At 27.8% G+C, this 14,858-nt stretch overlaps 1 protein-coding gene across 1 annotated transcript in view; it reads left to right on the top strand.

Annotated features, from left to right (window-relative positions):
• The window catches only part of LOC127286415 (dynein axonemal heavy chain 7), a 74,214-nt gene that overhangs the window by 5,264 nt on the left and 54,092 nt on the right, over nucleotides 1-14,858 (top strand). The window contains exons 11-30 of the mRNA XM_051312833.1: nucleotides 1,183-1,380; nucleotides 1,474-1,605; nucleotides 1,671-2,723; nucleotides 3,335-3,508; nucleotides 3,593-3,765; nucleotides 3,869-4,874; nucleotides 5,002-5,190; nucleotides 5,273-6,354; nucleotides 6,463-6,654; nucleotides 7,124-7,350; nucleotides 7,452-7,822; nucleotides 8,023-8,203; nucleotides 8,542-8,840; nucleotides 9,239-9,403; nucleotides 9,627-9,867; nucleotides 9,975-10,264; nucleotides 10,352-10,598; nucleotides 10,676-10,827; nucleotides 10,999-11,280; nucleotides 11,373-11,584. Coding sequence (XP_051168790.1) covers nucleotides 1,183-1,380; nucleotides 1,474-1,605; nucleotides 1,671-2,723; nucleotides 3,335-3,508; nucleotides 3,593-3,765; nucleotides 3,869-4,874; nucleotides 5,002-5,190; nucleotides 5,273-6,354; nucleotides 6,463-6,654; nucleotides 7,124-7,350; nucleotides 7,452-7,822; nucleotides 8,023-8,203; nucleotides 8,542-8,840; nucleotides 9,239-9,403; nucleotides 9,627-9,867; nucleotides 9,975-10,264; nucleotides 10,352-10,598; nucleotides 10,676-10,827; nucleotides 10,999-11,280; nucleotides 11,373-11,579 — 6,861 coding nt within the window. The 3' untranslated portion in view covers nucleotides 11,580-11,584. The remainder of the gene's footprint in view (nucleotides 1-1,182; nucleotides 1,381-1,473; nucleotides 1,606-1,670; nucleotides 2,724-3,334; nucleotides 3,509-3,592; nucleotides 3,766-3,868; nucleotides 4,875-5,001; nucleotides 5,191-5,272; nucleotides 6,355-6,462; nucleotides 6,655-7,123; nucleotides 7,351-7,451; nucleotides 7,823-8,022; nucleotides 8,204-8,541; nucleotides 8,841-9,238; nucleotides 9,404-9,626; nucleotides 9,868-9,974; nucleotides 10,265-10,351; nucleotides 10,599-10,675; nucleotides 10,828-10,998; nucleotides 11,281-11,372; nucleotides 11,585-14,858) is intronic.

Raw genomic sequence — 14,858 nt, 5'->3', positions numbered from 1 at the left:
TGAAAATAACAAAAGAATTTAGTTTTGAATAATTTTTGAAAATTTACTTTATAGTTAAAACTTTTTAAAAAGTATGAGTTTAAATCTTGAGAATTATTATAACTCAAAAATTGTTTTACATATTTGATACAACAATATTTTATGGAATGATTTAAAAAAAATGGTAAATTGAAAAATTTGAAGATAATAATTGGAATTATCTTCAAATTTTTCAATTTTATTGATTATTTTGAGATTATTTCAATTATAATTGAGATTATAATGATTTAACTAATAATTTTTTTTTGTTTGAGTAATTAATAAAAAAAATTTGATATTTTTATTTAAAAAAGCTCTCGGATACGACTTTTTTTTAAATGTAATTTTTTCGACTTATTTTACAGAATAAACTTAAAACTTAATTCATTTTTTTGAATTAAAGACAAAAAGCCTATGATTTTTTTAGTACAAACTGTAGCTCTTCCAAAAATCAATTATTTTCAATCAATTATTTTTAAATCTAAATACCTAGTTCTTGTGAAATTATTTTGAATAATTTTAATGAAATTCTTTGAAAATTTAATTCTTTAAAATATTTTTCAATTAAAGATTCTCTAAAATTCAATTATTGCCTAAAATTCTTTTATAAAAGTCTTTAGTAATTCAGATTTACAAAATTTTTAATTCCAAATCTCCTGAAATTTGATTAACTTTAAAAATCTAGAGTGTAGCTCTTCTAAAATGCAATTATTATTTTTTAATTTTTATTTATAATTTCTTCAAATTACACAATTCATTTTAATAATTTTAACAAAGTTCTTCTAAAATTGAATTATTTAAAATATTTTTTTATTTATTTTTAATTTTTTATTTTTAATTCAATTTTACAAAAATTTAAATTTAAAATCTCTTGAAATTAAATTATTTCTAAAAATTTTAAATATGTAACTCTTCAAAAACTCAATTATTTTTAAAATTATTATCTAAAAAAATTCTTCGTCAAATTAATAATTTTCAATAATATTAATCAATTGTTTCAATTCAAATAATTTTGATCAAATAATTTTAAAATTCAATCATTTTTATGTGTTTTTTTCAGTTAGACATTTTGAAATAATTAATTTTTAATTAATTCAAAACTTTTTATTGTAAATTGTTTGAAAAGGAGAAACATTTTTTTGGAAAATTTTTTTTTTATTACAGGTTGCTTCACCGGCCACAGTTTCTCGTTGTGGAATGATTTACATGGAACCAATTTCTTTAGGCTGGACGCCACTTTTAGATTCTTGGATGAATACACTTCCAGAATTGTTGAGCGATCATGTGAAGTTTCACATCAAGGACATGTTTTTGAGATTTTGTCCTGCTCTCTTGACTTTAATCCGACGATCTGGTGTCAAGGTTACTAAATTTCCCTTACAATCCTTACAATTAACATATTTTATAGAATTTATTTCACCACTTTTTTTTTATAATGAATTATATGTTTTATAGGAAATGCTTTACATGCCTGATGCTAATTTGACTCGATCAGTAATGTACCTCTTTGATTGCTTTCTAATTGACTTTAAAGATGATAAATATATTGAATCTCTCTCGGATTTAGAAATCAGAGCTCAAATCGAGGTGATTAGAAATTAAATCTCCTTTTAATTTTCAGTGTGTTAATAATAATTATTTATTAAAAACAGGGCTCTTTCTTTTTCTCTTGTATCTGGTCAATGGGAGGTACAATTTTACCAACTTATCGTGAATGGTTCAGTATACTCTTCAGAGCACTGATGGAACGTGAATTTCCCAATGATGTGAAGCAACGTTTCATGTTGGAAAAAATTGATAATCCAAAGAAATCATACATCACGATGATGCCAACACTTGGTTTAGTGTTCGACTATAAATTTATCAAGGAAGGTAAAGGCAAATGGACACCATGGACAGATGATTTACAAAATCTTCCGCCAATACCACCTGACATTCCAATGAATCAATTAATTATTCCCACAATAGAAACAGTGAGATATTTTCATTTATTTCAATTGCTCATTTGCAATAAGATACCTGTACTTCTTGTTGGTCCCACTGGAACTGGAAAATCGGTTTATATAACAAATTTTCTGTTAAAGAAAAATGATCCTTTTGTTTATAAACCATTGTTTGTTACATTCTCGGCTCAAACAACATCCAAACAGACGCAGGATATTATAATGAATAAATTGGATAAACGAAGAAAAGGTGTCTATGGTGCTCCACCGGGAAAACAATGGATTGTATTTGTCGATGATGTATCAATGCCATTGAAAGAAGAATACGGTGCTCAACCACCAATTGAATTGTTGAGACAGTGGCTTGATCATTGGTCATGGTATGATTTGAAAGATATGAGTCAATTGAAATTGATTGATGTGCAATTAGTTTGTGCAATGGGTTCACCATCTGGTGGTAAGGATGTGACACCAAGATTCAAGAGGCATTTCTTCACATTAGGTATCTCGGAATTTGAAGACGATGTCATGATTACTATTTTTAGTAAAATTGTAAAATGGCATTTTAAATCTCAAGGATTTTCTGATGATTTTCAATCTTGTGTTTCTTATATTGTTCATGGAACTTTGGAGATTTATAAAGAAACGGCTAAAAATTTACTACCAACACCCGCTAAATCTCATTATTTATTTAATTTACGTGATTTCTCACGTGTTATTCAAGGAGTTTTGCTGTCAAAAAAAGAAACAACAACGAGTGTAGTTAGTTATTTTGCAAAATTGTTTTTTTTTTTCTTTCTAATTTGAAAATCATTCAAAATTTAATAATCAAGTAAAAATGATCTCAACTGTCAAAAAAATTTATGAAATGGAAGTTTGCTAAGCAAAATGTATTAAATTTTGAATAATTTTTTCAATATAACAATTTAAATTTACAAATGGGTAAAATAATTCAAATTCTATTTTTGAAATGTGAGTGTAAATATAGAAAAAATATTAGAATGGGTAAAAATACGAAATGGAGTTTAATAATAATAATTGTTCAAGTAACTAATGAAAACACATTTAATTGGTAAAAATCAGTAATGCTAGCAGATGTAAAAAGGGATTAATGAAAATGTTTGAAAAGTGTATAAAAGATCTGCTAGCGTTACTCATATTTACCCATTAATTTTTTTTCCATTGTTACTTTGAACAATTATTAAACTCCATTTCGTATTTATATCAATTCTATTATTTTTTTTTATATAAAAAAATCTGCAATAAAAAATAATAAAAATTGCAACAGTATATAGTTTAAATTTTTAGTTTTTGAAAATTTTGAATTTTATTATTAAAGGTGATGATATAACTCTTTTTTATAACATTTTCAGGCGTCAATGAAACGTTTATGGGTGCATGAAGTGTTGCGAGTTTATGGAGATCGTTTAGTGGACGATAATGATTCCAATTGGTTGGTAGAACAAATTCGCAGGACACTTTCAAATCAAATGTCTGAGGACATGAATGAACTCTTCAAGGATCTTTTGGATGATGAAAACACAGTGGTATTTATCAACAAAATGATTATTTAATTATAAATATTTAGTAATTAATTAAAATTTATAATTGTAGAATTTCATTTTTTCCAGATAAATGAAGTTCATTTACGCAATTTAGTGTATTGTGACTTTAGTGATCCGTTAAATGAAAACAAAATGTATCTTGAGGTTAAAGATCTTGATCACTTGTCTTATGTTGCTGAAGAATATTTAAATGAATACAATTCAATATCAAAAACACCCATGAATTTGGTTCTCTTCAGGTAATAAATTTAATTCACTGACAATTTTCTAATTGATTTTTTTAAACTAAATTAAATTGAAATTATTGAATGGACTTTCTTTTCAATTAATATATATATATAGATTTGCTGTGGAGCATCTTTCGAAGATAAATCGAATTCTAATGCAACCGAGGAGTCATGCTTTACTTGTAGGAGTCGGTGGATCAGGTCGACAGTCTTTGACTCGATTAGCCTCTCATATATCAGACTATGAATTATTTCAAGTGGAAATTTCCAAACAATATGGAAAACATGAGTGGCATGAGGATTTAAAGAATTTCCTGAGAAAAACAGCAGCCAGTGAATTACATACAGTATTTATGTTCACTGATATGCAAATAAAGGAGGAAGCATTTCTTGAGGATATTAGTAATCTTCTTAATTCAGGAGAAGTGCCAAATCTTTTTGAACCCGATGAGAAAGTGGAAATTTGCGAACAAATGCGACTTATTGATAGACAACGTGACAAATCACTTCAAACTGATGGTAGTCCAATTGCTCTTTTTAATTATTTCATTCAAGTTGTAAAAGAACAACTTCACATTGTCGTTGCAATGTCGCCGATTGGTGATAATTTTCGAATTTGTATTAGAAAATTTCCAGCTCTTGTTAATTGTTGTACAATTGATTGGCTTCAATCGTGGCCCGAGGATGCTTTACTTGCTGTTGCTACAAAATTTCTTGGCGTTATTGAATTACCAGAAATTGAGAGAAACGCTTGCATTGAAATGTGTCAGGCTTTTCATATATCGACACAAAATCTTTCTCGAGAATTTCACATTAAATTAAAGAGATTTAATTATGTGACGCCAACTTCATATTTGGAGTTGATCAATACTTTCAAGGATCTTCTTGAGAGAAAACGAAAAGATGTGCTCAAAGCAAAGAAACGTTATGAGGCTGGTCTTGGCAAATTGGACAGTACTCATAGGCAAGTTGGCAAAATGCAAGAGACACTGATTGCCCTACAACCAAAATTAATTGACGCTGCCAAGGATGTGGAAAAGATGTTGGAGAATGTTGAAAAGGAGAATGTGGAAGTTGTTGCGATTGAGCAGGTGGTGAAGAAGGACGAGGAGGCCGCGTTGGTGAGAATTTGAAACAGCATTTTTTTTTTTTTTTGCGCACAAAAAATCTATAAATTGCGATAAATTAAAAATAATATATTTAAAATTATTTTTGAATTTAAAGTTAAGAAATTAATTGTTATTTTAGGTGGTAGCAGGTGAAGCAGAAGCAATTCGATCAGAATGTGATGCTGATTTGCAAGAGGTGATGCCAATTTTGAATGCAGCAAATACAGCTTTAAATACATTAACTCCGCAGGATATTCAAATTGTCAAGGCAATGAAAAATCCTCCAGCTGGCGTCAAATTGGTCATGGAAGCAATTTGTATCTTAAAAGTAAAAATTCTTGATGAATTTTATAATTGTCATTTTTTCTACTAAGAAATATACACACTTTTTTTGTTTAATACTTCTTCAGGATGTGAAACCTGATCGTGTTCCAGGAGAATCTGGAAGAATGGTGGAGGACTTTTGGAAGCCGTCTTTGCGATTGTTGGGTGATCTTCATTTTCTCGACTCGTTGTTGACTTTTGACAAGGACAATATTTCAGAGAGGATAATTGTCAAGATTCGCACATCGATATTAACAAATCCAAACTTTGATCCTGACAAAATAAGAAATGCTTCAACGGCTTGTGAAGGTTTATGCCGTTGGGTTTTTGCAATTTCTGAATATGAAAAAGTGGCTAGAATTGTTGCACCAAAAAAAATTGCCCTCGCAAAAGCTGAAGCTATTTATAATGATGCGATGGCTCAATTGGAAGTGAAGAGAGCTCAATTAAAAGAGGTTCAGGATCGTCTTGCAATTCTCGAAGATATTCTTGCGCAACGAAAACGTGATTATCAAATGATGACCGATGAAGTTGATGAATGTGAGGAAAAATTAAAAAGAGCCGAAGAATTAATTGGTGGTTTAGGTGGTGAATATAATAGATGGTCAGATACGGCAAAAAATTTAGGAACACGCTATTATCAATTGACTGGCGATATTTTAATTGGATCGGGAATTGTCGCTTATCTTGGTGTATTTACAATGCAATATCGACAAAAACAAATTGAAAATTGGATTTCAATGTGTAAAAATTTAAATGTCTATTGCACAGATGATTATCAATTAACACAAATTTTAGGTGATCCTGTTATGATAAGATCGTGGAATATTTTTGGTTTACCTTGTGATTTATTTTCCATTGATAATGGAATTATTGTTACGAATTCAAGACGATGGCCATTGATGATTGATCCACAAGGTCAGGCTAATAAATGGATAAAAAATATGGAAAAGTCGTCAATGATTCATATAATTAGACTCACACAACCGGAATATATGAGAATTCTCGAGAATGCTATTCAATTTGGTCAGCCTGTACTTTTGGAAAATATTGGCGAGGAACTTGATGCAGCCCTTGAGCCGCTCTTGTTAAAGCAAACCTTTAAATCAAGTGGAACCCTTTGTATCAAGCTCGGCGATTCAATTGTTGAATATAATGACAAATTCAGGTTTTTTTAATTTAATTCTATAATTAAATTTATTATTTTCAATTAAAATACTGAATTTTCGAGAAAAATTTAATTATGGGAAGTTTAAGAATAATTTTTCTTTTGCAGACTTTATATTACTACAAAATTGCGAAATCCACATTATTTGCCTGAGGTTGCAGTCAAGGTGACTCTATTGAATTTTATGATAACTCCTGTTGGTTTGGAAGATCAGCTTTTAGGAATTGTCGTTGCTAAGGAGAGACCAGATTTAGAGGCTGAAAAAAATCAGTTAATTATTCAAGGAGCTGACAATAAAAAGTGAGTATCTATCAAATTCATGGAAGTTAAAAAATTGATAAAATTTATTTTCACTTTATATAACTTACATAATTTTGGTTAACTTGCTTAAATTAATTTTAATAATAATTTTAACTAATGTTTTCAATTTGTTTGTTTGTTTTTTTTTTTAATTTAAGACAAATGATTACGAAAATTAGATTGATTGCAATTTATAAAGTTTAAAATGATTTAATATTTATTGAAAAAAATTGAATAATTTTTGAAAATTTATTTTATAATATCAATAATTTAATATAATATATTTCATCTTAAAAATTTTGTTGAAAATCTTAATTTATATCAGACTTGAGAAACTTTTAAGAAGAAAAGAACTGATATTAATTTATTTAATATTTAATAGTAATAGTTAGTAATGAATATTTAATAATAATAATAATAAAAAGTAAATGTAAATAAATCAGATTATAATAATTCATAAATATTATAGGATGCTAAAAGAGATTGAGGATAAAATTCTCGAAGTCTTATCAGCGTCTGACGAGAATATCCTGGAAGATCAGACAGCAGTTTCCATTTTAAGCTCGTCGAAAGCCCTCTCGAATGAAATCGAAGCTAAACAAACGGCTGCTGAAATTACGGAGAAGTCGATCGATGCGGCAAGACTGCAATATACATCGATTGCTGTTTACAGTACCGTTCTTTTTTTCACTATCGGTAGGTTGGAAATAAATAATTCTTTTTTTTTATCAATACAGAATGAAAGTTTCTTGCTTATTTCTTTTTTGAAAAAAAATTTTTTTTTAAACTTTTTTCAGCGGTATTGGCAAATATTGATCCAATGTACCAGTATTCTCTTGTATGGTTCGTAAATCTTTTCAAGACAACTATCGACAATACATCGCCAGTGGAAAATATAGAGCAGCGATTAAAGGATCTCACGAAATCCTTCACGTATTCCTTGTACGTCAACATATGTCGTTCCCTATTTGAGAAGGATAAATTGCTCTTCTCCCTTCTTTTGACTGTGAATTTGCTCAATAAACAGGGAAAGATGTCTATGGTCCAGTGGATGTTCTTTTTAACTGGCGGTGTCGGTTTGGAGAACCCTCATCACAATCCCACTGAATGGCTTCCTGCAAAATCCTGGGATGAATTGTGTCGGCTTAATGATATTCCAGGATTCACGGTAAATATATATTGCAAATGTTTCTCATTAATTAATTAATTAATTAAAATGAAATAGTTTCAAAATTTTGAATTTTTGTTTTTTAAATGTAATTCGCTCTATTATTTAAAAATTCTAAAATTCGATTTATTTGTTTTTTTTTCTAATAAATACGAAGTCAAAATCATAATTTTTAAAATATTTTAAATAATATTGTCTAGAAAATCAAAGAAGCAGTGACAAAAAATATTAATGGATGGAAAGTCGTCTTTGATCACAAAAAGCCGCAGACATTAACGTTGCCGGCTCCCTTCGATAAAATAAGCTTATTTGAAAAGATACTCATTATTCGGTGCATGAGACCCGACAAAGTTGTATCTTCAGTACGAAACTTTGTTGAAGGTATTGAAGTTTAAAAATGATTTACGTACCTTTGAAACAAGAAATGGTTTCATTAATTTTTTTTTTCTCGAACGATGACAAAAGTGCATTTTTCTATTATCTGTACTTTTTTCCAACTTATAGAAATTATAACTGAAATTTATATAAAACACCATTAGTCACTCACATATATATATATATATAGAAGGAAAATGTTTTTCATTTTTTTTCCATTTAATATGTGGAGAATTAAAAATTATAGAACGTTAAAAGCTTTTTTAGGAAATATTTTTCTTTAATTTTTTGTCGCAATGGTTTTTTTTTATAATACACGATGAATCATAATAAATAATTTATAGCTGAAATGGGGAAACAATTTATTGAATCGCCACCGTTTGATTTGGCGGCATCGTACGCTGATTCCTTCTGCAGTGTTCCTCTTATTTTTGTATTGACTCCGGGCGCTGATCCAACTGCGGTTTTACTCAAGTTTGCTGATGATCAAGGTTTCGGTGCTAATAGACTTTTCTCCCTGTCATTGGGTCAAGGCCAAGGACCAATTGCCGAAAGGATCATTGACGAGGGAATCAAAAATGGAACATGGGTGGTATTGCAAAATTGCCATTTAGCCAAGAGTTGGATGGGTACACTCGAGAAGGTAATTTTTTTTTTTTATATTAATTGAATTTCGCTTTTAAGAATTTTAATTAATTCTATTCTTCATGAATAATTAAATTTGTTCCTTGTATAAATTATTGAATTTTCTTTTTTTAACATTGAGAATTATTGAATATTTGCTTAATAAGATAATTGAACTCTTTCTTTTCGATAACGATTAATTATTATTTTTAATAAATTTTGTCCCTTGGAAGTAGAAGATGGTTGAAAATTCTCAGATGTTTAATTTTTAAATTAGAGAAGAAAATTATGAAATTTTAATTAACAATTCAATATTTAATTGTGTACTTAAGTAAATTAATTAGATAATAATAAGTCATTTTTCTAAAAAATGGAGACTTTTAATAATTTTAATTAATTTTTTTTTTTTTTTTGTAGATTTGTGAAAGCTTCACGCCGGAAACGGTTCATCCGGATTTTAGACTTTGGTTAACGAGTTATCCAGCGGACCATTTTCCCGTTAGTGTTCTACAAAATGGAGTAAAGATAACAAATGAACCACCCAAGGGTTTAAAAGCAAATATCGTTAGATCTTTTCAACAGGTTGTACATCATTCACTTTTTTTTCATAAATTCGAATTATTCTTCATTTTATTGCAATCTTTAAATAAATAATATTGAAAAAGAAATTTTCCAATAATTTTCTACATTTTATTATTTCTTTTTTTTAACTTATGTTCAATAATTAATTGTTTCTTTTTATGATTTTGTGCTTTAGGGCCGATATTTGAGTTTTCGAATTTTTTTTTTTTTTTTTTTTTTGCAGGACCCAATTTGCGAGCAGGAATTTTTCGCGAAATCGAAGCAACCAGAACAATTCAAAAGATTGATTTTTGCGCTGTGCTTTTTTCACGCTATTGTTCAAGAGCGTCGAAAATTTGGACCACTCGGCTGGAATAACCCTTATGAATTCAACGAGACAGATTTACGAATTAGCGTGTTGCAATTAAAAATTTTTCTCGATCAATACGAGGATGTGCAATTTGTTGCTTTAAAATATCTGACAGGTTTGAATAAATGTCCAATGTTGATTTTATTATACGCATATAAATATAACTTCAAAAGCCCAAATGCTTTGAACTGGATAATTTGATTTGATTTTAATTTGTAAAAGGTGAATGCAATTATGGTGGTCGTGTAACGGATGAATGGGATCGACGGACTTTAAACACGATTCTCGCTAAATTCTATAACGAGAACGTGATTATTGTTAATGAGCACGCCTTTGACGAAAGTGGTATTTATCATGTGCCCCAGGTAAATGAATATGGACAATTTTTGGGATACATCAAATCCCTTCCAATGATAACTGGTCCCGGTGTTTTTGGTATGAATGAAAATGCTGATATTGTCAAGGACCAACAGGAGACTCAATTAATGATGACGTCGATTTTATTGACTCAGGTGGAATTTTTTATTATAAAATTTCAAATAAGAGATTTCGATTTTTTTTGAGGAAATTAAAAAAAAATATTTATAAAATAATTACAGGACACTGCCGCTGATGATAATGATGATAATGAGAGTAGTAAATCACCAGATGAAATTGTATTTGGAATTTCAATGGATATTTTATCAAAATTACCAAACGATTTTTATCTTATTGAAGCTTTGAAAAAATATCCAACTTCATATGAGCAAAGTATGAATACAGTTTTAGTTCAGGAAATGGGGAGATTTAATAAACTTTTGCAAACTATTAGAGATAGTCTTTTAAATTTACAAAAATCAATAAAAGGTAAATTTTACTTCAATAATATTGATAAAAGTGAGTTTTTTTTTTTTTTATATATATAGAATTTTTGTATTTTTAAGGTCTTGTGGTGATGAATTCTGATCTTGAAGAAATTTACACATCAATGATCACAGGAAGAATTCCGATATTATGGAAGAAAAATTCTTATCCTTCTTTAAAGCCATTGGGAAGTTACATACAGGATTTTCTTCGTAGATTAAATTTCCTTCAGGTATGTGAATAATTTTTATCTTGAGAAAGAAAATAGAATTTAAAAATAATTAATTTATAGAGAATTTAAGAAAAAAGGAAGTTATTTTAAAAATGAAACAAGAATTTATAAACGATAATTGCAGAAATGATTAATAATAAAAATTGTCGTTAAAAAATTTTTTATTTAAAGAACTGGTACAATGATGGACCACCAAAAACTTTTTGGATATCTGGATTTTATTTTACGCAAGCATTTTTGACCGGTGCTCGACAAAATTATGCGAGAAAATATTCAATTCCGATTGATTTGTTGATTTATGATTTTGTGCCTTTGAAAGAAAGGGAATTCTCAGAAGCACCGTCTGATGGAATCTATATCTATGGATTGTTCTTGGATGGTGCTCGCTTCAATATGAATGAGATGAGACTCGATGAATCTCAACTAAAAGTGCTTTTTGATACAATGCCTTATGTAAGTTTTTTGAAAAAATAAATAAATAACTAAATAAATAAATAAAAATGATAAAATATGTTATGTAGAACTTAAATTTTTTTCATTAACAGCTGTGGTTGATTCCAATGACCAAGGATAAAGTAAAGAAAAGATTAGTTTATACATGTCCAGTTTATAAAACCAGCGAAAGGCGTGGAGTACTTTCAACAACTGGACATTCAACTAATTTTGTTATTGCAATGTGGCTTCCAACGATTCATTCAGAAGAACATTGGATAATGAGAGGCGTCGCTATGCTCTGCCAATTATCTCAATAAAACAGGTATGCAAATAATTAACATAGTTTTTTTTCCATTTCTTTAATTATTATTAGCAATTATTAATTAACGAGTTTTAAGAGTTACTGTTGAGGTGCTTAAATAAAATTCATTAGTTCGAATTTTCCTTTGACATAATTTCAAAATAGGTAGAATTTTCATTTTTCGAATTTTTATTCAATTGAATTTAAATTAACATGAATTTTTAAGTCTACTAATTTTTATATATCAAAATTTTCATTTTATAGAATTTCTCTTTATTTATAACTTTTCTATTTACATGATTTCTAATTTAAACAAAATTTTAATTTAGTATAATTTTAAGTGAGATGAATTTTTAAATTGAAATTTTGGTGAAATTTTTATTTGTACAAATTTGTTATTTGATAGAATTCTTAAAACGACAATATTTCATTTGATCTAAATTGGAAATCGACAGAAATTCTATTAATTTTTAAAATTTGATTAAATTAAAATTGTAGACAGTGTGAAAATTCGGTTAAATAAAAATTCAATTAACTAGAGATTTATTATAATTCTTATAAATACGATTCATTATATTAAAATGTCAATTAATAAGATTTTAAGAATATTTAATAATAAAGTAAACAATTACTTATGAAATGAATCGATTTTAAAGAGAAATAATTTTTATTTTACATTTTTTGAGCTTTTAAATTTCTTACTACAATAAAAAAAAGGTGTAAGATTCAAATATGAAAAGCTAATATTTCAAAGATGAATTGAGATGAAAATAAAATTTTATACATCTAGATTTGAATTTAAATTTGAAAAATTTTGTTCAACTCGAGAAAGTGCTTTTTGACGGGAAGTTGCTCTACATGAGAATGTAGACTATAGGGCCTGCGCCCTTGGGACTCCTTTCCATTATTTGGATGCATATAGATCTCAAGGGAGAAAATTGATGGAGACGATCCAGCGAAAACAAACTGTCCATTACTTATTATCTTGCGAATATTTTTATAATATATTTATGGTATTTGAATAAGAAGAAGAAAAATCAAGTTTTCCCTTTGAAATATTATTTATATTTGAAGTAGACTTATCAAAAATCAATACTTTTATTATACACGTATATAAGGGGTGATTTATAAAAGAAAAGTTTAAAAATAAATTACCTCATTGAATATGTTTATATGTCGTCAAAATATATAAATTTTTAATGATTCCAACTTGACATAATCGTATTTGGGTCAGAATTTCTCAAACGGATCATCTAAAATTAAAAAATTTAATTTTCAATGTTAAATCGTTTTTTTTTTAATTCTAATGTAATCAAAATAAGTTTTCGAAAATATTAACCCCTTGACAGTCCAGGGCCCATATGTGGCCAGAAAAAGTCGTGCCACCTTTGTGCAAGTGGCCATATATGGCCATCGCAAAAAAATAATACTAAATTTAATTTGATTCGCCTGAAATTTGTTACTCGGGGGTTTTTGGGGTCGCTGAATCCAAATTTGAAGTCAGATTTCAAAAAAACAAAATGGCGGACCCAAAATGGCGACCATGAAAACTTAAAATTTATCAGATTTACATGAAACTCGTTGCTTAGGGGTTTTCGGGGTCTCTGATTACGAATCTGAGGTCGGTTTTTCAAAATTCAAAAAGGCGGATCCAATTTCAAAAAACCGACCTCAAATTCGAATTCAGCGACCACAAAAACCCCCGAGTAACAAATTTCAGACAAATCGGATTGATTTTTTAAAAATTTGTCCGCCATATTGGATCCGCCATTTTGAATTTTGAAAAACTGACCTCAAATTTGAATTTAGCGACCCCAAAAACCCCCGAGTAACAAATTTCAGGCATATTGGATTGATTTTTTAAAAATTTGTCTGCCATATTGCATCCGCCATTTTGAATTTTGAAAAACTGACCTCAAATTCGAATTCAGCGACCACAAAAACCTTAAATATGATGAAGTCATATTTTTTTGGAAACTTTTTTTTCGGACCGTTTTAGGCCCACCAGCGATTTTTAACTGGACTGCGAAGGGGTTAAACAAAAAAAAAAAATTTTTTTTCGTTATAGTTATAAACAACCAAAATTTTGATTTGTCTTAAATAAAAAAAAAAATTTTCTCGAAATCTAGTTGACCAATTGAAAAACAAAAAAATATGGTTTTCTCGTCTTAAAACGCAGTATTTAAAATTAATTTTTGTTTAAAAAATTTTTTTCAACAGTTTTTTAAATTGTTTATTTATTTAATGTTAATAAATCGCGCATCATTTTCAATAAAGAATATTAATTATTATTAATTATTTAATTATAAAACTAAAAAAAATTATTTGATTCAAATACTCGATTACAATAAAAAAAATATTTACTTGAACCAAATAATTTTTATTTGAATTAAATAAATTCTATTTGAACCAATAATGACTGTCTTCGAAATAAATACCATTTAATTTATTCAAATAATAATTATTTAATACAAATAAATTTTTTTTTTCAGTGTACATAAATAATAATTTATTAATTAACTTTTTTCTAATTGAGTGGCATTTTTTTCTCAACGGTTTTTTATAAATGTATTCAGAATTTAAAAATATTTTTAAATTTTACATTGAACATAAAGAACACTTTTTTGTTGTTAACTATTTATAAATAAACAATATAAAAAACTGATTGAAAAAAATTTTTATTCACAAAAATTATTTTTAAATAGGTTCTAATACGTTTTAGAAGGAGAAAAAGCAATTTTTTTTTGTTTTTTTTGTCAACTGGATCTTGAGAAAATTTTTATTTTTCATTTAAAACTTGTCTGGCTTCAACTGTCTTTAATACTAATTATACATATTAAAAAATTACTTATAGTATTCAAATCGTTTCGCCTGACAGAAACTGACTTTAACTACTGAAAATATAATTACTAAATTGTGAAACGTCTTGTCTTGCTTGAATTATATTTAATTTGTGATATTATATTATTGACAAGAAATTTAACTGTCTGGTCTGAAAATAACTATCTCTCACTACTAAATATATACACTAGAAAAAAACAGTATTCAATCAAGAAAATCCATTTACTTGTCCGTATTTAATTCAATCTTTTCTTAAACCAAGAAAATTTTACTAGTTTGAAGTAAATTTTCTTAAATTAAGAAAATAAGTGGATCAAATATGGACAAATAAATCATTTTTTTGAATCAATGATACTTTTTTTCAGTGTATATAAGGCAAATTTTCTAAAGTAATCCAATAGCAAAAATGTGAATAATTGAATTTTTTTCGAAATGTTTTTGCCAACTCTTATAC

This window comes from Leptopilina boulardi, unplaced genomic scaffold, assembly GCF_019393585.1.
Source record: "Leptopilina boulardi isolate dan_hultmark-lab unplaced genomic scaffold, ZJU_Lbou_2.1 LbouV2_354, whole genome shotgun sequence".
Classification (NCBI taxonomy): domain Eukaryota; kingdom Metazoa; phylum Arthropoda; class Insecta; order Hymenoptera; family Figitidae; genus Leptopilina; species Leptopilina boulardi.
This window is presented reverse-complemented; position numbering and strand designations above follow the sequence as displayed.